This window comes from Thamnophis elegans, chromosome 10, assembly GCF_009769535.1.
Source record: "Thamnophis elegans isolate rThaEle1 chromosome 10, rThaEle1.pri, whole genome shotgun sequence".
In the NCBI taxonomy this organism is placed as follows: domain Eukaryota; kingdom Metazoa; phylum Chordata; class Lepidosauria; order Squamata; family Colubridae; genus Thamnophis; species Thamnophis elegans.
This window is the reverse complement of record NC_045550.1, coordinates 33,280,587-33,305,288: the sequence shown is the minus strand read 5'-3', so window position 1 is coordinate 33,305,288 and position 24,702 is coordinate 33,280,587. Positions and strand designations below refer to the sequence as shown.

Sequence of the window (24,702 nt, the reverse complement as noted above, 5' to 3'; positions counted from 1 at the left end):
ACTTCTTTTCAACTTTCCTTTTAGTTGGCTCTTGCTGAATCAAAGAACATAGGACTTATTTCCAAAGATAATGCCAAAGCTTTACCAGAAGAAGACACTGTATGGCAGACTTATCCCCTGGGCTTTAGCTCACCTCAACACCAATGGACAACTCAGTCCCGGATACATTCTCCATCCTGCCAGAATGCAGCAATACAAGCAGTGCAAGCCCTTATCCAAAAGTCACAACAGCGTGAACAGGTTGGATACACTAGTGCTTTTTTTTATTTGTTAAGCTTTTATCTACTTGCATGTCATTCAGGTCTGAGCAACTAGCATACCTAAATGCAATAATAAGATTAAAACATAATTTAACAAAATAGTACAATATACTATTACTTCATGCACTGAGAAATAAGCCAGTAATCAACACTCCTCCATATCAATTCTCAAATGTCCAAGTTTTCATTCATTTCAAAAAGCCAGGAAAAGTGGGCCCATCTGACCTCTAAGGCAGTGTTATTCCAGATAAGGGAGGCAGACAGTCCAGCCCTTGTACCCTGTGAGTTACAACTCCTTGGGATATAGGTCCAGATATGATCACATTTATACATATTTTTTCATATATATTTCAAAATATTAAATATATTTATTGATGAGTTGTGACTTTTATGGAGAATGAGTCAGTTGTGGTTTCCCCCCAACTTTGAAATACAATTCCTTGTAACATTTACTGCAAAGGCAGTTAAGACAATTTGGAATCGATCTGCAGTGCTGGATATAGAGTAAGATGTAAGTGCAATGGTAGAAAGACTATTCACGTGAGGAATTCAGAAACATTTATTAATTCCAATATACATTGATTTATAGTATATAGTATTTGGACTAAAATATTGTCCAAGGATTTAGTTTTGTTTTTATAAAATTGAGAAGTTGGAGATGATATCTTGAAGTTGTAACAAAAGTTTAAGGGAAGATGTTTATAATTCTGTTGTCCATATTTCTTCTTTTTTCCTATAAAAGCCCCTAGGCCATCATTCTAAGTGGTGGCTTTGTTATACATAGCCAAGTGGTTGACCTTTATGAATGAAGCTAAAATATTCTTTGGAAACAGACATTATCACTTACAGCAAAAACTTATCTCCTTTTATAGTAAAATTAAAAACAAATATATTGAACAATGTCTAAGTATCACACAGACCCTCACAACAGAAAAGTTTTCAGTATTCTTTCCTCTTTTGTCTAGAGAATTGGGGAAACATTTACTTTGCCCTAGCTTATTTGTAAATTGAACAGATATTAGAAATATTCTATTAGTGTGCAGTGGTCTTTATTTTAATATATTTTGAGTTGGTTTGGTTTATTTTCTGTCCAAAAAGTAAGGAGCATGATGTTTGTACTTCAATTTTCACATTTTAGTGGCTATTGCTATCCACGCATGAATGCTGGCCATCCCAGGTGGATTTTGTAAATGCTGGAAAGATATATTAGATCTACAGCTGCAGATTTATATCAGTGGACTGTAGTAAACAGCTGCAGGAGATAATTTCAGGTAGTAAAACAGTGACCAGAGATCATTGCTGAACTCTTTCTGCACTTACAGCTGTTCTCCCCAGCTGCTCTTCTTCTAGGCAGGTGAAACCGAAAAGAAGTCCAAATGGACTAGGCAGAACACCTTAGGGATAGAGGAAACTCAGCAGTCTTTACCATATCTGTGAAATCTTTTCCCACTTCCCACACATAGGAAGTTTCCTACCTTTAAACTATCCACATTGGCTTAATTACACACAAAGCCTTTCCCTTTCTGTTTGAACTGTCACGTCCATTTCAGACATTTTCCATTGTGATATAGAAGTAAGAGTGTTAGATTAAGATTTGGAAGATCACAATTCAGATTTTGGCTGTAAAGTTTCTGGGTAATTTAGCCTGGGTATTGCTCTAAGCATAATGTAGCCTACCAAAGAGATTTGTGGTAAACATTAATAAAAAGAAAACCCAAAAGGATAAAACTACATATTGAACCCATCAGCAACTAGATGGGAAAGGAAATTTATGAATAATAAATTACCTTAGCATTTTTGCAAACTCTCAATTTTCCTCCTTAGACTTATTCCCAACTCCCATTCACATAGACACTCTGGAAAACCTCTCACTCATCCATTTGTTGTCTTATATGTTTCACGTATATTGAAAGCTACTTGAATAATGTCTGTTTTTCATTTCATTGCTCTGTATATCTGGGAGAAAGCTATAGATCAGGAAACAACCTATGACTCCAATAAGGCAGCATACAGCCACCAACTGCTTTTGAGGCACTTTTGAGCATGGAGCTAGACTTCAACAATTACCAAAAATCAGAAGAATAGTGTAGGGAGAAAAATCCAGTCTGGTTCCAATCCAGGGGGAAAAAATGCTGGACATAACATGGAAACTGGCTACAAGGAAATAAGTTCTCTGTTTATTTGATTTTCCAGAAACACCAGTGACAGCAGCATATTTCTGAAGTGGCTGACAAAATGGCTGAGTGAATGGATGGATTTTTATAGGGTTCTGAAGTTTGGTGATTGAGATGCTCCAGGGGTTGTGTAATGTAGTGAGCCTTGCATCTTTTACTATTTCAATGTTGATGGGTTTAATCCTATTATGTCCTGAAGGTCATGTTCTATGCTTAGAATTTGGGTTAGGGAATATAAATCCTTAATCCCATCAGCTCCAGCTGTTCCTGAACAGATAGGCCCATTCTTATGGATACCAAATCTCCATTTCAAAAGACCAGTCTCTTCTGCTTGAGGCTGTTTGCCTATGGCAGAAAGACTGGGGCTGCTTTCTGCCTTTAAGAACTTATTTCCCCATTTCTTCTTTGGGGAAATATTCTATCCTGCCTCTTTTTAATATTAAGAACAAAGAGTATTTCAATCTGAGGGGGGTGTGTGTTTCGTACAATAGTTTTCCACAATTTGTGGGAGGGAACATACCCAAAGTATAAACAAGCAGGAAGATTCCAGCCCATTTTCTATCATTATTACATCCTCAGCATCCTCCTTTGAAATTATAATTTCCCAAAAGATTATCCATTCCATTCAAGATAAATGCTATTTTATAGAACTTGTCATCTCTTTATTAATATGTATTTTCACTCACTTGCTTCTCTCTGTTTCAGTGGAATGCAAAGTTCCTAAGAGAGGAAGTGCATCTCCAAAGTCTAGATTTTACCAAGGAATTAATATTCTTATTACTCCTGACCCTTACTCCTACATACAATTGATCCTAAAGAAAGAAAGAGGATAAAAGCTATTCCTCTCCCATCCCTTTATTTACATGGCAAAAAAATAGCTGTTATAATTCTTTCGACAGCCATTATCATCTAGCACATTGTTAGTGAGAGAAGATATAGCTCATCAGAAAGGCCAAGGGACTGATTTTGAGGCTTAAGTTTCAATATTCGTTTTCAACGTTTCTTTTAGGAAAACCCAGATCCATTGCTTTAAAGATTTGGCTCATTAGGATGGATGAACATATTGATTGGAGCACTTGGTTTATCTGTTTAATGTGGAGAGGTTTTCTCTCCCCTTGTGTTTGCTTTGTGGCATTTGAGTGGAAAGAACTTCCTGTTTGATCTCTATGAACAGGAATTGCATGTGCAGTTGGAATCCTGCAGAGATATCCTGGGATCTGTCAAGAAGCAGCTTGCCGACTGCCAGCAGGAAATGAAGGCAGCTGATCAACAGCTGCAGGAACAGAAGCAGGAATGTGAAGAGCTGACAAGGGCCCTGGAGGACTGCAGGCAGAAAGCACAGCATTGGAAATCCTCAGTGGAAGTTCTAGAAAGGTGAAGGTTGGGGAGGGGGGGACAGAGGCTTGGCCTATTACTGTAATGATCTCAAGGGGCATGGCTTTGACTCAGTTCTTCTGGCAGTTGCACCAGTTGTGGCCTCAGAAGATGCATCATAGAACTTTTAAAATGATTTGTCACTTACAAAAACTCTTCTTGTTATGCAGATTCCCATAACTTCTGGGGAAAGATTTTGGCACAGTAACAGAGTATCTATTTGCGCACAGAAAATTCCAAATTAGCATTTCCAAACAGGATTGGAAAACTCTCTGCTGGAGAGTTGTTGCCAATCATTAAATATAAACAATATTGTACTAAATCAAAATGAGGCATATGCTGCTCCACCAGAATGCTTTTTTGCAACTCTGATTTCAAGTCCGATTTCAACTTTCAACTCCGATTTCTTTGCCAAAATCTGTGATAAGCTACCAAGCATAGCTCTATTTGGTGGGTTGCATGCTGGTATATATATTCTCTTTTTGCAAAGTAAAAGGTATGATATTTTTTTAAAGTAAAAAAAACCTCCAGTTGTGGGGGGAAAGGTCAAAATATTGGTATTTCCCTCCTGATGACAGCTTCACATCGATTTTATGTCCCTGTAGCCTCTTCTTCCTGAAAACATACTGTAGGTTGTTAAAATGCTGCAGCTCCTGGTCACAAAAATACTGCCTGGTTCTGAGTTAGATAGAGTTGTTTTTTGACCCAGTATAAAGCAGCCCCTTATGTCTGTCTGGGGCATAATTTTAATGATTGAGTTGGGTACTTACTCTTGGGAGGATAAAGAAAAGTGTACTATCGATTTTTTCCATGATATTTACATGGAAGATTCTTCTGTTCTGATGATATCATTTTACTCTTTAACACTGCTTTCTATTGTGATCATCAGCCAAAGATGTGAACAGTGATGATTAAAGTGATGATTAAATGCTGGCTTTGGGAAAAACATACATCAGCATTTGTTGTTGCCAAAGGTTATCTAATATCTCTGCACACAACCTCAGCAATATTATAGTGGTATTTAGATTTGATGTTTATAAAAGTATACATATACAATTAATTAGTTCATAGAAAGTCATTTGGCAAGGAAAGGTATCCAGTAACATATAAAGAAGATATTTACAGATCCTCTAAATGCAGGCATAGTGGACAGATGCAACTTCCCTGCAAATGCATTTTATAGCCAGACAGCAATGCAAAATACCCTCTTGTGGGTATCAGTAGGATACATCTTTAAAAAGGCCTTTACTGCAGCTCTCTACTGTTAAGATAGGATAATAATGGTAAAAGCACACCTAGAACTTTTAAAGGTTAATATTAATGGCTTAAATTGTTCCCCGTGAGCAATATCTATCTATCTATCTATATAAAAGCCAACTACCACTTACTCATCACGAAATCTCCAGAACAGTAAATCCTACAAACTTGAAATTTGGCACGTATGTTCCTCTTAGCTTCTAGGTGCTTGCTAAGAGAGAATTTTTCAAAATGATCATCAGATCATCAGTATTCTTTATATGTATTATATTAACATGTGCGGATGCTAAGGAGTTAGACATTCTACTCGCCCCCCACCCTCGCTAGACCGGGGATGGGCGTGACCAGTGCGTGACTCATCCAGCCTGCAGGCTTTACATGTAAATTTATCAAGCCCGATCGCATAGTTTTGTAGCGAAGCACGGGTATCCAGCTAGTTTTACATACACAAGATGGTGGAAGAATTTATTTCTCCCACGTTACATCATTAACTTACAAAATTCATGGAGGCCTTAGAGCATGGGTGTCAAACTCACCACATCACGCTGTCATCATGTGATGTTTCACGACATTTTCCCGTTTGTGGAGCTGGGGCGGATGTGGCCTGCACGTGACACATCTGGCCCACGGGCTGCCAGTTTGACACCCCTGCCTTAGAGTGATGCTAAGATCTTTGCAGAAAAATGTCTTCCCTTCCCCAGCACTTCCTGGAATCGCTATATGATAAGGTGGTGTCACATGATAGTTGCAGTTAGCAGTGATAGCATAGAGATCCCTATCTGCAATTAGCCAGGTGATGCTATAGGGTGTTGTTGTTTTTTAACTTAAGCAAAGCCAGAAGAGATCTCTGGCTCAGATACTATAGTTTAAAAAGTAAATGTAATTCTTGTTCACTCCCAGCCAGTGAAATTAATATTTTTGTAGAGTTTTACAAAAATCCTTACAAAAACTATCCAGTCAAAATAGACAAGCAAAGCAGATTTTTTTTAAAGATCTACCTTCCCTTAACATGTAGTGTACTCTCCTGTTACAATCTATTTGAATTTAGATTGCAATGTGTCATAATTCTGCTTTTAATTGAAGTTTAAATAAATGGTCTTTAATTCTTTCCATTTCAGTCATATGATGGTGAAAAATAGTTTGAATTCTCATCTGAAAACTTGCCTGCTTTTGATATGCTTTGAACTTCAAAAAAAGTTCTAAAGAGTTATTAGAAACAGCAGTTCAAAAACAGAAGAGATAAATATAACAGCTTTTGAGTAATAAATATGTACAAGAGTGTTTGCAGAAAAAATGCATTTCCATTCTCCTACTGTCATGATAGAAGAGTGATCCTCAACATTTCCCTTGGTTAGGGAATATTGTGAAAATCAGCTGTGCTGGTTTCATCTATAACTGGGATGCCTCTGAGCCCGTTTTGCTCCTTCCTTCCCACTTCCTGTAGCATTATAAACACTAGAAATTGAACAGAGATAACACAGCCTCTCTCTTTAAAGCAGGTAGTGAAAGCCAAGCAATGCTTCTTTGAAAAGTGGGACGACAAGACTTGATTTCTAGTGAAGACAGTAAAAACTTTCAGAATCTTCTCATCACCCAGTGATTTCCCCTTCCAGTTTGTCCCACACTTTTCTTCCAACAAATATTTCAAATGTATGGCATTTATAACTGGACAAAAAGCATAGGGGTAGGTAGTTGGAAAGGAAGGATTTTGATGAGGGGGGTGGTGAATCTGTTCCTTCTACATTTTCTGATAGAAAATAAATTATTCATCCAAGCCCTATTTTGCAAAGAAGCAACTGGTCTTTAGAGGTATACAATCAGAGGTGGGTTTCTGCCGGTTTGTCCTAGATTGGGCGAACTGGTAGTGGCGGTGGTGGAGGTTCTGCCACCTGGCCAGACACTTCTGCGCATGCACAAGCGAACAGGTAGTAAAATAAATTGAAACTCACCACTGTATACAATGATAGTTCCACCCTGACAAGCTTGCCCATGCCTGAATGATCTTGGCCCAAAATTGTTCATATTTTTTTCTCATTTCTCAGAGAGAAGGAGGCCTTGGAGATAGCAGTCGAAAGCCAGACTCAACAACTTGATACTTCCGATCGGGAGATAGAGCGCCTGAAATCGATGAATGGAGAGCTACAGAAACAGCGAAAACTCCTTGAAGAGCAAAAGAAGATGCGAATAAGGAAAGGGATAGGACAAGGAAGGAATTGGAAAGGGGGTGAGATGCTGCAGTTATGTCTCTAGGACTGTGCATTGAAAGAGAATAGGCCTAGAGGATATTGGTGGGCAGCAGTTACTAAAAGACAGCTGAGACATTCCATTATGTGGGTGGAAAAATAATCTGTGAAGAACAGATCCTTTTCACTCAATGGAAGCCCCAGACTCTTTAAAGTCCCATCAAATTGCTACATTTCAGGGGTACTTAATTTGGATTTTTTTAAAAATAAGTAAAGTTAGAAAAATTGGAGATACAGTAGGCAAAGAAAGCACTTATTATGCAACAATTGTGGAATTGGTTGCTGCAATATATGAAGACAATCATTTTAGATTACTTAAAATGTAGATATTTATGGAAAACACAGTCAACAATAAGTTTAGATATGACTACAGTTAATTGTTATTCCACAATCAGAGATGGTACAACTTTAATAGTTGTTACTGGAGAAAAACAATAAGAATTTCGATTTGTCCTTGTGTCTGATCGGAATCCTTTCCAGAGTCATGGTTGCCTGGGATTTAAAATAGAATGCTGGAGTGGGTGTTCTAACACAGTATTTCTCAACCTTGGCAACTTGAAGATGTCTGGACTTCAACTCTGGAATGCTGGCTGGGGAATTCTGGGAGTTGAAGTCCAGACATCTTCAAGTAGCCAAGGTTGAGAAACACTGTTCTAACAGATCTTTCCATTCTCATTATTGCAATCTTGTGACTACATCGGTATTCCTTGCTAAATGTAAGGACAGTACAATATTTTGGCATCTTTTGGCCAATATGCCAAAGTCCAGTCTCCTCGCAGCCATTTTCATCCTGTTTTATGCAAGTTAGGATCTCTAATCCAGAAACTACCATGCAAGTCAATAAACATATTCTCCAACTCAGATTCAGAGTACAAACATGGTACCCCCCACACATTCAGGAAGTATCAACAATGTGTTCAGCATAATCTGCTATGGTTAGTTAAACTGCAAAGTCTAATTAGACTTTTCTCTATCCATAGGCAAAGGTCTCTGGAGCAACTTGAGGAAAAAATGTCAGTCCTGAAGAAAGAGCTAGTGAATGTGAAGGAATCTTTGAACCAGGCCATGCTGGAAAAAGATGTACTGGAGAGTGCAAAGGAAGGCTTGAGCAAAGCACTTTCCAAAGTAAGGATTACTTATTGATGTGTTTTCGCATGCCAATGGGCTCTATTCCCATCTCTTGCCCTGACTGGGGAGATGTCTTCGCATTCACTTTAGAATTTCACACTTGCTTTTCTAAGAAATATTTTATGGAGAATATTCTATGTAAAACCTTTAAGAAGTGTTAAGTACTTCTTTAATTTTGCCAGTTTTTGCTTCCATAGACATAAACTTTCAACTTTCAACTTTAATAACTTGTATGCTGCCGCCCACTCCCTTGGGACTCTGGGCGGCTCACAGCAAAAGTAAAAACATTTTAAAATTTAAAAAATACAATTATTAAAATTAATGCATCATCCATTCAATCAAGTGAGGCTGGATGTTAATCAACAGCCCCAGGCCTGCCGGAACAGCCAGGTCTTGGTCGCTTTACGGAAGGCCGGGAGAATGGTAAGGGTCCGGATCTCAGCGGGTAGCTCGTTCCACAAGGCCGGTGCAGCTACAGAGAAGGCCCTCCTCGGGGAGCCGCCAGCCGGCATTGTCCGGTCTACGGTACCCGGAGGAGGCCCAACCTGTGCGATCTTATTGGTCGTTGGAGGAATGGCAGGAGGCGGTCTCTCAGGTAGCCAGGTCCAATACCATGTAGAGCTTTAAAAGTAACGACTAGCACCTTGACACCAGCTAAGTAAACAAAAATGAATATTGATCTTAATTCTGTAGCTATTGTACTTGAACCTGACCTTGAACCATTATTACCCAGCTGAATGCTGACACCTTAGTCAGTCTACACTATTTTATATAAACTTTGTCCCTGGAAAATATATTGACTAGGGTGATTTGTACCTTAACTCCTATTTTTGTAAGCCATTGGAATAAGTCACTTAGAGTTGAACTGTTCCATCAGCATAGAAGCCTAAATAATTGGCCATTTGGGCTGGGAGTTCCAAATGGAAACCATTTATCAATCAATCAATTTATTTTTATAGTCTTAGACCAGAGACTAGAACAAATAAAAATGCTCAGTAAATATACAATTAAAAATTCTAGTATAAAATAATAAATAACAACTAAAATCTATAATAAATGCAGTCTATCAATTATGCATGGTCTTAACTATACTGCAATGGAAACCATGAAAGCATAGAATGAAGAAAGCTGTCTTAATTGCATCAGGTCTATATTACAGCTATAGAGAAGAGTATTTGAAGCATCAGAGTTTCAAAAATTCCAGAGAGATTGAACTGGATCTTGGGAACATCTGACTGTGTTGCTGAAACTACTCGTCTGAGTTCTGGTATAAGTTTTAAAGCCATACATTATGTGGAATAGGCGATCTGAAAACAATGTTCTGTAATAGAAGACTACAACATAAAGTTCTTCAATGGCTTCCTTTATGTCTGCAACTTGTATCCTAACTGTGAGGATAGAAAAGGCATTTTGTTAGTTGCAGGCCTTGGCTTCTTCCTAATGGCTTTCTGCCACTGCATACAGATTTTTTTCTGTTCTGAAAGCCTTCGGTTTCCAGAAGATTAATTGGATTGCTCATACTTGGATACTGTTCCCAGCTTGCTTGTTTTTTAACATGTTTCTTATAATTATGGTGTTTAAAATATGTAAAACGTTTGTGCACAAGGAAAGGAATGACAGTATACCAAAGCTTGCTCTAATCAGCTGTGATGAACTCTTTTGCTGTCCTAGAAAGTTTGGGTGATGGTTGTAGATTTACCAACTGGAAGACACCAGATTGGAGAAAGCTAGTTTAAAATACTAAAAAGTTTCATTCTCTAATCATAAATATCATAAATTGCTTTCCTGATGATGGCAATTAAAGAATCTGAAAAATATACAATAAACCTTTACTTTATTGCAAAGCAACAAAAGAGGGGGGGAATAGAAATCTGAAACAAGCTAATGCTGTAGAAGAAAACAGAAAAATAAACAAGTTTATTTTTCGCAGCTTTAGAGAGGAAAAAGCAGAAGTATGAATGAAGTGTCTTGCAAGCTGTCATATTTTCAGAGTTTTAACATTTCAAAACAGCAATCTAAGTGTGAAGTTAAATGTCTTTTCTCGGAATATTATGCCCACTATGAAATATTATGAAGTCTTTGGGTAGTTCCTTCGTGAGTAAGTGTGTTGGTCAAAGACTTCAGTAAAAACTACCACAGCTGCTCACGTTGGCTCAGCTTAAGTGAGTAGCAGAATTTTTTTTGCCACCCACTCTTTTGGCCTGCTTAACATTTCTGGAAGGGAAATGGCATTTTCCTAATAAGAATGTTTCTGATTACATAATGATCTTAAAGAGAAATAGCACTTTCATTTCAACATATGGATGCCAAAGATCCTTCTCTGTTTTCCTTTAGATGCAATTAAATCTGGTAGCATTTGGGTAGCATTAAATAGGGAATGGTCTGGTCAGATTTACATTTTTAAAATGTAGTATTTTAATAAGGTATTGATCTTTATGTGAATAATTTGTATAGCCCTTATTGTAATCAACATCTGATCAAATAATTAGCACTCAAAAAAGTATGCATTTTCTCTGATGATCAGCTCGATCAAAAAAAAGAAAACAGAAAAAAGATCAAAAAAAAATGAGGTGGAAAACAAGCAAGAATCCAGGCAGTGCGAGACTTGAAGTAAACATGCATTCAAAATTAAAGAATTATTTACCATGTCCTGCAGATAGATGGAAAGTTTTGTATTGCCATTTTTTCTTGGAAAAGAACAGTCATTAAAAAATTGTTGCCATGCTTACAGTTTATCCATATAGTAAAAATGATAGGGTTTGATGTCTTTGTAAGCATAGTCTAATCTGAATATGCCTATAATTTCCACCTCAGGTTGAAGCCAGCAACACTGATCTTGAACTCTCCATACACAAGATGAAATCAGAAGATGCTGAACTAAGGGACTCGCTAGCCCGGATGGGGGCTCTAAATGAAGGACTAGCGAATGACAAAATCAAACTAAACCATATCATTTTCCAGGTAACAAGATACTATAGTAATTGTGCTAGTGACAATAGTATAGTAATTGTCACTAGTAATTGTCAGGCATAAAGATCAGGACCATGGATTAAGCAGTTCAGATTATTTATTGCTCATGCCTATACACAAGAATCTTAGTAAACTAACAGTCAGCACTAAATTAGCACTAGGTAAGAGTTAATGGAATTCAAGAAGTGTGGGACTTGGACCTCTTATGACATAATGACTCCAGGCTGATTCCTTTCTTGACTCTCCCCTTCCTGCTGTGGCCACCCCAGACTCCGCCTCTCTTTCTTTAGCTAGGAACGACTTTAGCAAAGAGCAGTAACTGTACATGTCAGCTTGCCTGCACTTGATGAATAACAAACTTTCAAGTGTTAAAGATTTAATACTGAATGATAACAAATAACAGATTCTTAGATCAAAAATAAGGATATTAATTCCACTTTGTTCAAGAGACAAGGCAGTTACAGTATATTCTTCAAGGTTATAGTAAAAATACAAAAAAATGAAATACTGAAAAAATTAAAATTGTAGAAAATTTAAAAAGCAAAACAGAAAAACATTTTAAGGAGATTGTCAGTAGCTCACATTTTCCCTTTCCTTTCATAGTCCCAGCTTCTAATCATTACAGAAGTATTTGTACCTTTCTTGAAATATTGGAGATAGTTATTTACATTTGTTTAAACCATTTCCTTTTATATTCTTATAATTGATCTCATACCTCTTTACTTTAAAAAGTGTTCCAAGTATCTAAACCTGCCTTTTTATATGTTATATAATACCTTTATTAAGGGAGCAATTCCTGTGTGAATTTAGTTAAATAAATATACAGAATGAGCTCTACTATTGCTGCATATTCTCTGACTTTATTGTCCCATTCTTGTATTATTGGTAAGGTTTCATTTTTCCAAGATTGTAGCAACTTCTTCTGGTCACTGCCAGTACATATCATAGATTATGATACTTTTTGTTATGCTCTGGAATTATTCCTATTAAATATGTGTGGTTTTAGTTAAAATGCTATTTTTTAAAAAAAAAATCATAATGTTTTAGTGTTATTTCCTTCCAACATTTAGGGTTTACACATCTCACACACACACACACACACACACACACCCAATGCAATATGGTAGAATGTACTCTATTTATTATTGCATTTCCCATATTATTTATTGTTGTTTGATTTGCCCATCTTAGGAATCATTGATAGGGGTATACTTTCTATAAAACATTTTGTACCAATATTTCCTAAAATTATAACTTGGAGTGAATTTTATTAATTTTTCTATAGTTCTTCCCATTGTTACAGCGTAATTATGTTTGATATTTTGCATTCCATTTTATCATGCCCTTTGTAACTTATTTTATCTCTGTATCATATCAAAAAACTTTATAGAAGAGTCCCAATAGATATAGATTTGTATGCATGTTTCAAATTCAGTTACCTTTTTGATGTGTCTCCTTCTTCCCTGAGATCATTTTAGGCACATTAACCAGGGTAAATTCTGATCTTTATTAAGCAATTCTTGTTATGTCTCTTCAGTAATATGATTTCTGAATCCAGATAACCACATTAGTATGTATGATGTTTTGTAGATACTATACAGCCCTGTCAATGATTCCAAAGATAGACAAATCAATGCGAGAAATGCAATAATAAATAGAACATTCTACAATGTACATTGCTGTGTATACACACGCACACATGTATAAATTACGGTAATGTTGGAATAAAAATATTTGAAAGTGATGCTAATGGTAAAATCACCAGTCTTATCCGTTTCAATTTTTTGCAGACTTGTCTCACAACATCTTCTTCCTCCGCTTCCTCTTCCTTTTCTGCTGCTCTGTTTCTTTCTTTATATCATTAATCTATGAAGTCATTTGGCTAAACTGTCTCTTTCTAAAATTAATATTCTGTTATTTGTATATTTTACCCATGTTATCCATAATGGACAATTTTCTTTTCGATTTTGTAAGATTTGAATCTTGTTTATTCTCCACTCCATACAAATCTAAAATTTGAATTTGCTGCAAAAGCTTGCAGAGAACAAGCCATTTGTGATAGTTGCCGTTTGACATTGCTATATAGCAGTGTTTTGAATTACTTTCATTTTGTCTTGGTCCTCCACATATAGTCACTTGCTTTGTGAGATAGGAAGCTATATACATTTGACAAATAAATAAAGTGCATATAATTCCTAGGTCTGAGAGAGGGAAATTAGCCCAGAGTCACTCATGTGGTTTTCTGCCTAAGGCATAACTCCAACTCACAGTGTCTCAGTTTCTAGTTTGGTTCATTAACAATCACGCCAAACAAATAAATTATTGCAGATGTTTTATAAATTATGGATTGCTCCTAACAGGAGATGAGATTAAAGAGTTTATTTTTTTAATGATGTGGCTTCAATTATATGCACATGCACGGCACACCTGCCTACACTATGTCCATTGAAAGTAACTTCATTAAGGCAATGACAAAGAGGAGTAGTCTAAAACCCTCTGCAGTGATCCCACTGCTGTATCTGCCCCATATGTTAATAATAATGTGGATGTTAATTACATACATACATACAGTACATCTCAGTTGGCTTTTAAGGTTGCAGGTTGGAGAACTGCAGATGGCTGGTGATGTGCAAGTCTCTGTGTAAAATTTAAATCAAATTTTGCCCAAAATGTTTTTCAACGCAAATGCCAAATCTATATTGACTAGGGATGGCCAATCAAATAACCAATATTTCTGCCCTGTTGTTTATTTTCCATTTGGCACTTGCACATTTGGTAGAAATTTGTCAAAACAGAACTAGGTAAGCAGATAAACAACCTGACTTAGAGAAGAAGGCAAGGGGGAAAGGTGTGTGTTTGTGTGTGTGTGTGTGTGTGTACACACCAGCACATATCTATAGATGCATACTCTGTAAGATTTCTGATTCCTGATCCAACTGCCTATGCTTATAAAGTTGCTCATTTATTCAGGCAGTTTGGAACTTATGAATAAAGTTACTGCAAGATTGTACTGCTATGATTTCTCAAACAAATATTTCCTCAACATTCCCTTATGGTGGCAGGACTCCAAGTTAAGCCTGCCATTTATAGCAATAGCAGTTAGACTTATATACTGCTTCATAGGGCTTTCAGCCCTCTCTAAGTGGTTTACAGAGTCAGCATATTGCCCCCAACAACAATCCAGGTCCTCATTTTACCCACCTCCGAAGGATGGAAGGCTGAGTCAACCCTGAGCCGGTGAGATTTGAACAGCCGAACTGCTGAACTGCAGTCAGCTGAAGTAGCCTGCAGTGCTGCATTTAACCACTGCGCCCCCTCGGCTCCCTATGTTCCTGTCCACCTTCTGTCCTCCCACTTCTAGAACTTATACATCCCGGTGTTTCCTCTTATTGTGCAGCTTGAAGATGAGAAGAGCAAGCTGGTAGGGAGGAAGCAGGAGTTGGAGCACGAGCAAGTGGTTTGGCGAGAACAGCTTGCACACTTTGAAAAGGAGCAGGTGCACATGAGGGCAGAGAAACACGAGTTGGAGCAGAGTTGCCAAGCCTCGAAGAGAAAGGGGAGATGCTGGAAGGAGAAATAGCCTCACTGAGAAGGGAAAGAGTCCAGCTACAGGACCAGATAATGCAGGTATGAAAAGATGAGGAGGCCTTTTATCACGGCAAAGTACAGTATGTACATAGGAATTGACTTGAATCAACTCGGTTGTTCTGATTCAGACTTTTGCATTTAGCTGAATAACTCTAGAAAGATGGCAAGCAGAGCGTGGTAAACAACTAGACGCACTTACATTCTGTAGCCAAAAGAAAATGATTTATGCAAATCACCCAAAATATTGTCGTTTTGGTTTCTTGACTGCTAACATTATGATGAGTAATCTATAACTTTGCATCCCTACCATCACTTTTTACCCTCTCTTTATATATCTTGGCATGCTAGGTATATGGAATAGTATTAGGATCCATGGATTGTTATGTGATAAGGATCTGAATAGATCTCTCTAAAGGCTCTAAATTTTAAGATATAAGGTTTAATTTTAATAATAGTTTCTGTGAGGGAATCCAGACGTTTGTGTACAAGTTTTGTAGGAGACTTGCTTTCAGAGTTGTAGCACAATGAACACAGGGTGAAAAAAGGTTCTTTTTTAGAAAAAAGTAATGGATCATTTTAGCAATTGCATTTATCTTCTTTTTCTTTAAAACTTTTGCCTTTTGTATGAGTTCTTCCACTCTGTCTCTGATGTATTTTTGTCTATATCTACCAGCTGAATAGCCAGAAACAAACTCTAAGTGAGCAATTGGCCCAGAGCCACAGGGAGATCGAAATGCAGACTGATTCACATATCCGTGTGCTACAAGAGAAGGAAGAAATAGCTAAGGAGAAGGCACAGCTGGCTGTGGAGCTCACTGCGATGCAGAGGCAGAAGAAGTTGTTAACAGAGGAGACAGACAGGCTCAGGTAATGATTATCTCTGATGAAACAACAGTACATGAAACAGCACAGTGACCTGCAGTTACATGCAAGCAAATTCTGAATGAACATCAGGGAAAAAATTCTTAACAAGTAAAAAACAGCTGTATATTGGAATCAATTACCAAGGGGAGTAGAAGTCTCCCTTTTAATGAATATATTCAAGCAGAGCTGCCATTTATCAGGAATATTTTAATTTGGATCTAAATCACTCCTTTTAATTCTATGATTTGATGATTCCCTAACAGTTAGATTATGGATTAATTTAAAGCTTAAGTTAACTTAATGATTCAGTTATGACTGTCCTCACATGAGATTATTATGTTGCTCTAATAAGGTAAGATCTGATCTATAGTTGCTTAAACATATGAACTCCCAAACTTAAAACAGATGAAATGTTCACATGAAGATAGGCTATGGAGAAGTACCTCATATATTAAATGAGACAGGAAAGATGAAGATTTTTTCCTGTTTCTTGTAAATGTATTCTATCATACCTATGTTTAGATTTAACCCATTCCTGAATCATATATATTCATTATTTTACCAATTACCTGAGGAGCCAATTAAAATAAAGGTTCATGGTTTCACCACCACACAGAAAATTAATACAGTGATGCTTTCCTGGTCTAAATTGGATAGCTTTACTTCTGTTGCATATTCTTTCACTTTGGAATAAGCTGCTTGTCCAAATGTTTAAAGGACACCGTTGTCCTGACAATGAATTATTTACTAATTGTTGGCTTTAACTAACTCAAACTTGGGCGGTGAAAGGTTTTTTTTTTGTTCTTGACCAACAGAAGAAGAAATTGGACAAACATTTGTCTGAAATGGTATAAGGTTTCCTGCTTGAGCAGGAGATTGGACTAGAAGACCTCCAAGGTCCCTTCCAACTCTGTTATTTTATTATTCTTTTATTCTGTTAATAATGTACTTCTCCATGGCTTATATCTGCAATTGTCTGACTTGCTATTTCCGTTCTTTCTTTTTAACCTTCTTGGCTCTGCCTTCCTGCTTCTGGTTCTCCACATTTCCACAGAAATATGTTTGCTTTGTACAGTAATAATTATAGTAATCCCTCTAGTTTTCCTTGCTCTAGCTGCCCCAGTGTGATGAATGGGTCAGTTGGGGCAAAAAAGACAATTATAGTACTGTGCTGTAGTTCAATGTAAGATCTATACACAAATGCAGCTGTGCTCAAGACCTACTTCATGAGAATTATTAATTCCTGAAAAGACATTGCTTTAACAGATTGACTGCTCCAGCTCCTCCTGTTGCAAAGCTGAATTTCTCAATACATTCTAAACTATAGGTGTCCCAATAAAGTGATGCCAGAACTATAAATGATCATAAAACTGTGCTTGCTAATTTCTCATCTGTTCATTTCTTGTCTGTCACTGTTATCACATAGCTTGTGCAAATCCATTTATAAAATCTCAATGAAATAATGTTTAGTTCTCTATTGATTAATATGTTTGTAGTGATTGAAAAACTAAAGAAATTTGAATAATGTAATTATAGGAGTTGCATTCAATTTGTAGGTGACCTTATCTTTGCATTGATATCCTTGCATCTTCTACAAAAAAAAACTAACATTTATGGTTCTCACAGTATCATTACCAGTGCCAACAAACCATATGTATAGTTAGCCCTCAATTTATAACCACAAGCTGGCTGGGAAGGTTACAAATTATGATTACACAATTCCAGGACAATGAAACTATCATAACTACATGGCAGTTACCAAGCCCCCAAATTTTTATCACATAACCATGGGGATGTTGCAAGGATCATAAGTACGAAAAATGGTCATAAGTCACTTTTTTTAGTGATGTTGTAACATCAAACAGCTGCTAAACAAATTGTTGTAAGTTGGGGACTACTTGTAAATACTAGCTGAACAATAGCCTCTTTTTAAAATCATCGTTTTGTGGGTGTCTGCAAATTCACTTGTTGATCAGAAAGGTCGGCAGTTTGGCGGTTAGAATTCCTAGCATCACATAATGGAGTGAGCTCCCGTTACTTGTCCCAGCTTCTGCCAACCTAGCAGCTCGAAAGCATGTTAAAAATGCAAGTAGAAAAATTGGAACCACCTTTGATGGAAAGATAGCAGCATTCCGTGCACCTTCAGTGTTTAGTCATGCTGGCCACATGACCACGGAGACCTCTTTGGACAGTGGTGGCTCTTCAGCTTTGAAACAGACGAGGATCACCCCCTAGAATCAGGAACGACTAGCACATATGTGCGAGGGGAACCTTTACCTTTATCTTTACAGACTCAAGGTGAAGACAGCCTAATTGATTGGCACTGATTATATCCTAATGCTTTTAGAATGGAGAAGGAATTCCTGGAAACCAGCCTTTTTGAGGCACAAGAGCTGACAGCTCAACTTGAGGCCCGCAAGGAACAATTAGAAGGAGAAAATCAAGGCATTGATCTTTCCAGAAAGGCACTTCAAGGTACAGTATGCACAATCTGATTCAACTATTCATTTGGATTAAAGAACTCAGTAAGTCTGAGTTTTTCACTGAATATAGCATTGTTTTTATTTTCGGTACTCATGCCTCTTCTTCTTCCTGGGAGGTCGTCGGGAGGTCCAGCAGCCAGAATGTGTAGACTGTTTAGCCACAACAAAGTCACATTGCCCGAAGTGCACCACAAGAAGGTTGCATTGCCCTCGATTTTCACAGAGTGACAATATTTTATAACAGGGAAATTATTTAATCCAATTCTGTGAATTTTAGCTACGTATTTTAGCTGCATATTTTAGCTGCCTATTTTAACTGAGTATTTTAAGTCCACTGTGTGCCAGGCAACTTTAAAAAAACTTTTGTGCTAAGATTATGCCTAACACGAGTTGGTTGTTAGCATTCTCATGATAACTAGTGAAAACACAAAAAATAGAGAGCAGAAGCAAATAAACATTTTCATGCTAGAACCATATGCAAAGTGAAGTCTTCAATAAGCTGTTTTGATACCAAAGCTTTCACACTGTTTATCAGTTGGATTTACGAGTGAACAGTTAGATGAATTGTGAGATAATGTATCAAAATGTTATGGTGACATCACACCACAGATTAATTTTCAGTTGGTAATTTTTTTTCACAGGTATGATTACCAAGCCAGGTGTCTAGCTTTCAATAAATTTGTTTCCCAAGTGAAGTTCTTCTGCTACCACATCATGCTGCTAATTCATATTCAGTCTGCAATTAATTACTAGTTGTTCTGGTCACATTATTTGAATAGAAAAGATTGGCTCGATTTCTTAAAGTAGCTACAACTTTTTTTCTAAATGGTGTTGGAAAATTTATAATCAAACTCACATTTGATACATTTTCCAAGTACAGTGCCAATTTCCTTATTCATTTTATCAAAAGCAAAGAACATGTTCCAAGAAACAGGACAAATTCTGAACAGTCTTCAATAATTAACATTAGTTTCATGGTTCATTTTTCTCAGAATATCAGATTCAGCAACATTAGAAAATCAGTTTTGCTGTAGCAGGATATTGAAAAACTAAAGTACATCTTTCTTTTGGATCACCTATATTTGTGAGAGATAATGTTGGTTGAAAAACACAGCAACTCAAGTGTCTTGAAGAAATGAAGAATTTTTAATGAAAAATATTTCTAGTCACATCTGATCTCCGGATTGCACCTGTGAACAAATTATTTTTTGGACAACATTGTTGCATATTCAAATACACAATGCTTGCATATGTTACAATGTTGTCTATCTGTTTCATTATAAGTGTGTGTGTGTGTGTGTGTTTTCGTAGATTTTGTAGACCGGGATAGAAGAAGATCGGCACAAGAGTGTGTGTGTGTGTGTGTGTGTGTGTGTGTATGTATGTATGTGTATGTATGTGTGTGTGTGTGTGTGTATATATATATATATATATATATATATATATATATATATATACACACACACACACACACACATACATACATACATACATACACAACACATACATACATACATACATATATAAATGGGGAAGTAGATGGTCTTCTTTTCTTTTGTGCTTTGTATCTGTTACTCTTGTTCTTTTATTGGTTTTTATTTTCAATGTTTATTAAATTAACATTTAAATAAAAAAATCTATGGGGCATATTTTAATCCCATAGAGAGCTTTTTGCTGCCTTCTAAATTACACTTCTTTTCAAATATCAACTTCTGGAAAGCAGAAAATGGCTTTGACCCTTATATGCAAGTTTCTGGGACTCCTGAATGCATTTGGTAGTCCATTCTATGACACATAATGCTGAATTGGATTGACCATTGGCCTGATCTAGAAAAACTGAGCTTATTTGTAGTTTTCTCTATTTTATTCTGGTTTTCAGACAGTTTTAGCATGTTGGTTATCAGTGGCTACAACCAAATTGAAAAGTAGATACACAAAACACATCAGAGGAAACAATAATAATTAGAGGATTGGATTATTATCTTTTGGAGGAATAATATCAGTGAATTAAAAGACAATGGTGAAGCCTGATATAATTTAAATCTTTTTCAATACTGTGTGTATTGGAGAATACCTAAGAATCTTCTACATAGATTTTGTTTTCATTCACAGCGGAATTAGGAAAGGTTCGACAAGAACTTGAGCTTCAAGAGAGTACCCTAAGAAAAGAGATACAGATGTTGAAGCACCAGTTGACTCAAACAGAAGAAGAGTGTCAGCTGTCTATGAAACATCAAAAGCAAGCTTTTGAAGATGACCTTGGGACTCTTAGAAAAGAGAAGGTCAGTGATGCAGGTCCAGGAAGTGATTGGAGTCCTAGATCAATTTGTAGTGATTGGTATCAAATAGCCCCTGCCTCCCTAAATTAAAATCAGTTCTAATATATCGTGTCAGGTTCCACGGTTGGTATCTGTATTTGGAGTAAAAGCAAAAAAACATGTGGCAAAAATTAACATATTTATAATTACATGCATTTTAATCAACCACAGCCTACTTCACCAGAATCCATTAAAATATTGTTTAAGGAGCTACAAGAACAAATGTTGGATTTATAAGAATACATTTGCCTCAGTACTATAATTTAAATAATAAAAGAATTTTGAGATTTTTCAGCTAAGTTTTACATGCATGCCTGCTATGAGATCGTGTCCCTTACTAGGATTGATACATCCTCCTTATGAGGATACTGATCATCTCAAACTTTCTGAGAACAAAAACAACTTAGGATTCCCATTAAATGAACAAAATAAAATCAAAGAGTACTATCTAGCTTTGATGCAAATGTGAAATTCTCTTTGCATATTCTATTCTCATTATTTAGGAGTTCCTTATATAAGCAACTTCTTGGAGAAAATTATATTATTACATTTTCTTTTGTATGCTGATATAAACTACCTTCAACCTAGTTTATATCACATGTGTTTGAGAAGGATGATTGTGAGAGGAGATGCATTTTGAGTTGAGCTTTATATTTCTAAACATAAAAAGTCCAAGATCTGTAAGAAATCAAGGATAGTAGAGAGATATCATAATTAACAATCTTTGACTGCCACATTCATGTTTCTTATGAAGATTAGATCTTCAGGTTACTGTTTTCGAAATGACAAAAAGTAGCTCAGGGTTAAACTGTGAAGTCTTGGTGTTCCCTGAATTTGCTTGTGTGCTTGTAGACATTTCATTATCCAACTAACTAACATCACCAATAATATCATCATTCACAATTCAAATTTATTTCCAAGCATATCATGCAGGAATGAGTAGTGGCCTAGCACTCCATTTGCAAACACCGTGAGAGTGCAAAATAACAAATTTCATCAATGCAAATATTTGTGCTTTAATTTCAGAAATATGACTGATATGGAAAGAGAACATTAAGGAGGTCTTTAATTCCCATCCTTGATATCTTGTGAAATGGACTAATATGTGCAAAATCCAGCTGCACAATACTCAAGTAAAATACAAATATAAGACTGATAGTAAGACTAGGGGGGCTTATGGAAGTAAATAATTCCCATACCTAGCTTTATGCTTCCTCATCCCAAAACTGAGCAAGAACTAGTGGCGCAGTGGTTAGAGTATACTGCAGGCTACTTCTGCTGATCACTGGCTGCCATCAGTTTGGCAGATTGAATCAGGCTCATGGTTAACTCAGCTTTCCATCCTTCTGAAGTGGGTAAAATGAGGATCCAGATTGTTGGGGGAAATATGCTGAGTCTGCAAACTGCTTAGTGAGGGCTGTAAAACCCTGTGAAGCGGTATATAAGTCTAAGTGCAAGTGTAATTGCAACTAAGCCACACATTTTCTGATCAACCCATTCCATTAACATCACCATAGTACTAAACAGTAGTTCCAGAGGATAAATTCAATAAAAGTTGTCTTCTCCCATATTTTACTTATTGGAATTATTATTAAATTATCTTTATTAAATGTTTAGGGAGATTCTCAGTCATCCAGGTCATGGTTATCCCAAAGGTGCTTTTTCAAAAGGCAACTGGACTTTGTTTTTCCTTGAAGACATTTCACTTCCCATCCAAGAAGCTTCTTCAAATATGATTGAAGCTTCTTGGATGATAAGCGAAACGTCTTCAAGGAAAAACATAGTCCAGTTGCCTTTTGAAAAAGCACCTTTGGGATGCCTTTACTGAAGTTCATTTTCTGTATACTCTGAAACTCTCTGAGATCAAAATCTCCAAAAGATCCCAGGATACAGGATTTTAATCAGATTGAGCCCAAATTCAGTAATATTTTAATAACATATTTCTACTGATACCAGGAGATCTTGCGTCTGGCACTGATGGAGGAGAAAGATGAAACTGTCAACTGTCTTCAGCAAGAGAAGGAAGAACTGGTGTCCAAGTATGAAGCTGAGAAGAGGGAGCTCTTGGAGGAACTCCTCACTTTGCAACAGCGCAGAGACGAAAGCCTCCTTATGCTAGAAAATGAAAAACAAAAGGTGAGGAGATAGTTTAAAAGTTATACAAGACGGAAAGAAACTTTGTTCCCAATCTTCCCATGATATTATCCATTGAGGATATTACATACTGGGATTTACTCAGAGCTCAATGAACAAGGACTGTCCACATGCCCCATAATGGGTAGTATTCAGAAGGGAAAAGAAGGGCATTTTCATTTTTTTTAAAAAAACATTTCTAGAAATGGTAGAATGGCATCTGGTTCTATTTGAATTGAAAACTTGAGAATTTGTTCAGATCATCTTTTTAAGGCAACAAACCTGATTCACGTTTTCTGGACTAATACAGAAATTAGGATGTGCTTATTCTTTCTTTTTCATACATATGTATAAATTACCTGGAAATCCCTTTCTGAATGTCAGCTTGTTTACCATAGTCCTGATTGGTGAATTTCTTGCTTTCCTGCTCAGAAATATAGACAGTAGCAGAGGTTACCATTTTTCCTTCCCCATAAAGGAAAAGTGGCAGAATTCTTTTCAATTTCATCTGAGTCTTTGCCTATTTCATCAGAGAACATCTTAAAAATATAGTTTTCAACTGTGCCACTGATCAACTTGTGAAAAAAAGAGCCACAGGGACTGGGGGTTTCCTGTAAAGCAACAATCCTAAACCTTGGATAGGGGGGAGTGTGTGTGTGTGTATATGAGAGATAGAGAAAGTGGCAGGTGCATGTGCACATGTACAACATCATTTGTGTGAGTGGCAGATGTGTTTGCCTTCCGCTCACACAAGTGGAGTTTTGTGCATGCATATGCTTGCCTGCCATTCATGGTTACTTTTCATTGTAACCAAGACCTCCACTCAAACGGCCCAGCAGTGAGTCGTGGCCAGTAGTGGGATTCAAATAATTGAACAACCGGTTCTTTGCCCTAATGATTCCTTCCAACAACCAGTTCAGAAGTAATGTTCTTATTTTAGCATTAAATACATAATAAATATACAATTTTGTGGGAAAGTGGATTAAAATACTAATTTTCATACTTTAAAAAATATGCAGATTGAAATAGAAGGGAGTTAGAACTTGTTGATGTGTAAGCATGAAAAAAACTGAAAAAGGCTGATCAGGCATTGTTAATATCTAATAGTTTTCAGTATCCTTGAGTTTTTGGTATCATTTGCTACAAACCTTGTTTTAATGGGAATATAATATTTATTTATTTATATTTAATATTTACTAGGCAGAATTACTCGTATAAAATGGGAAGCAGATGGTCCCAGTGCCATTCCAGGGAATCACCCCTGACCCAGGGAGTTATTGCAGCTGGCTGACCTTCTATGCCAAATCTCTGTTGCAGTTTGGTACTACAAGTGGACACATAATACTATCCAATTAGTGCTTTATTTTAGTTACATTTTGTTGAACAAATAAAAAGCTGCTCCATAAATCATAGTTACAAATCACTGTAACAGCTTAACCCAAACCAAACAAAATACGTATTGTAATGGCTTGAGTTAAGTGTAAATTGAAAATTGCTAGCAGCCATTGTTGGATGCAACAGAGAAAGGCAATTGAGGTAAACACAAAGAGATATCAAAAAAGGATTACAGGACTGACAGGCTATGGACTTCTATAGAGGAAAAAGTAAACAAATAGTCATGTTTCCTGTCCATCCATCAAATGTGATTTTGTTCCTCCTGAAAAACATATCCGAGAATTTTGCTTTAAAGTAACCTCGAAAAAGTATGGTGTTCTGATGAATCCATGGACACATCCCTGTACCATTCTTGGCAAAAACACAAAAGGGATTTCCCATGTCCACCTTCTATGATGTTTTACATTATCCCAGTCTAGCTCATAGCTCTGATACATCTTGATGATTTTCCATCCAAATCTTAAACTGGTCAGACTTTACAAGGTTTCTGAGATCAAATACTTTTAAAAATACGT

The 24,702-nt window shown here is 36.7% G+C and overlaps 1 protein-coding gene across 1 annotated transcript in view; it reads left to right on the top strand.

Annotated features, from left to right (window-relative positions):
• The window catches only part of CROCC2 (ciliary rootlet coiled-coil, rootletin family member 2), a 101,166-nt gene that overhangs the window by 29,037 nt on the left and 47,427 nt on the right, over positions 1-24,702 (top strand). Inside the window, 12 exon segments of the mRNA XM_032224820.1 lie at positions 25-240; positions 3,609-3,808; positions 7,108-7,232; positions 7,235-7,289; positions 8,289-8,433; positions 11,251-11,397; positions 14,804-14,948; positions 14,951-15,033; positions 15,668-15,861; positions 18,206-18,333; positions 20,454-20,623; positions 22,616-22,795. Coding sequence (XP_032080711.1) covers positions 25-240; positions 3,609-3,808; positions 7,108-7,232; positions 7,235-7,289; positions 8,289-8,433; positions 11,251-11,397; positions 14,804-14,948; positions 14,951-15,033; positions 15,668-15,861; positions 18,206-18,333; positions 20,454-20,623; positions 22,616-22,795 — 1,788 coding nt within the window.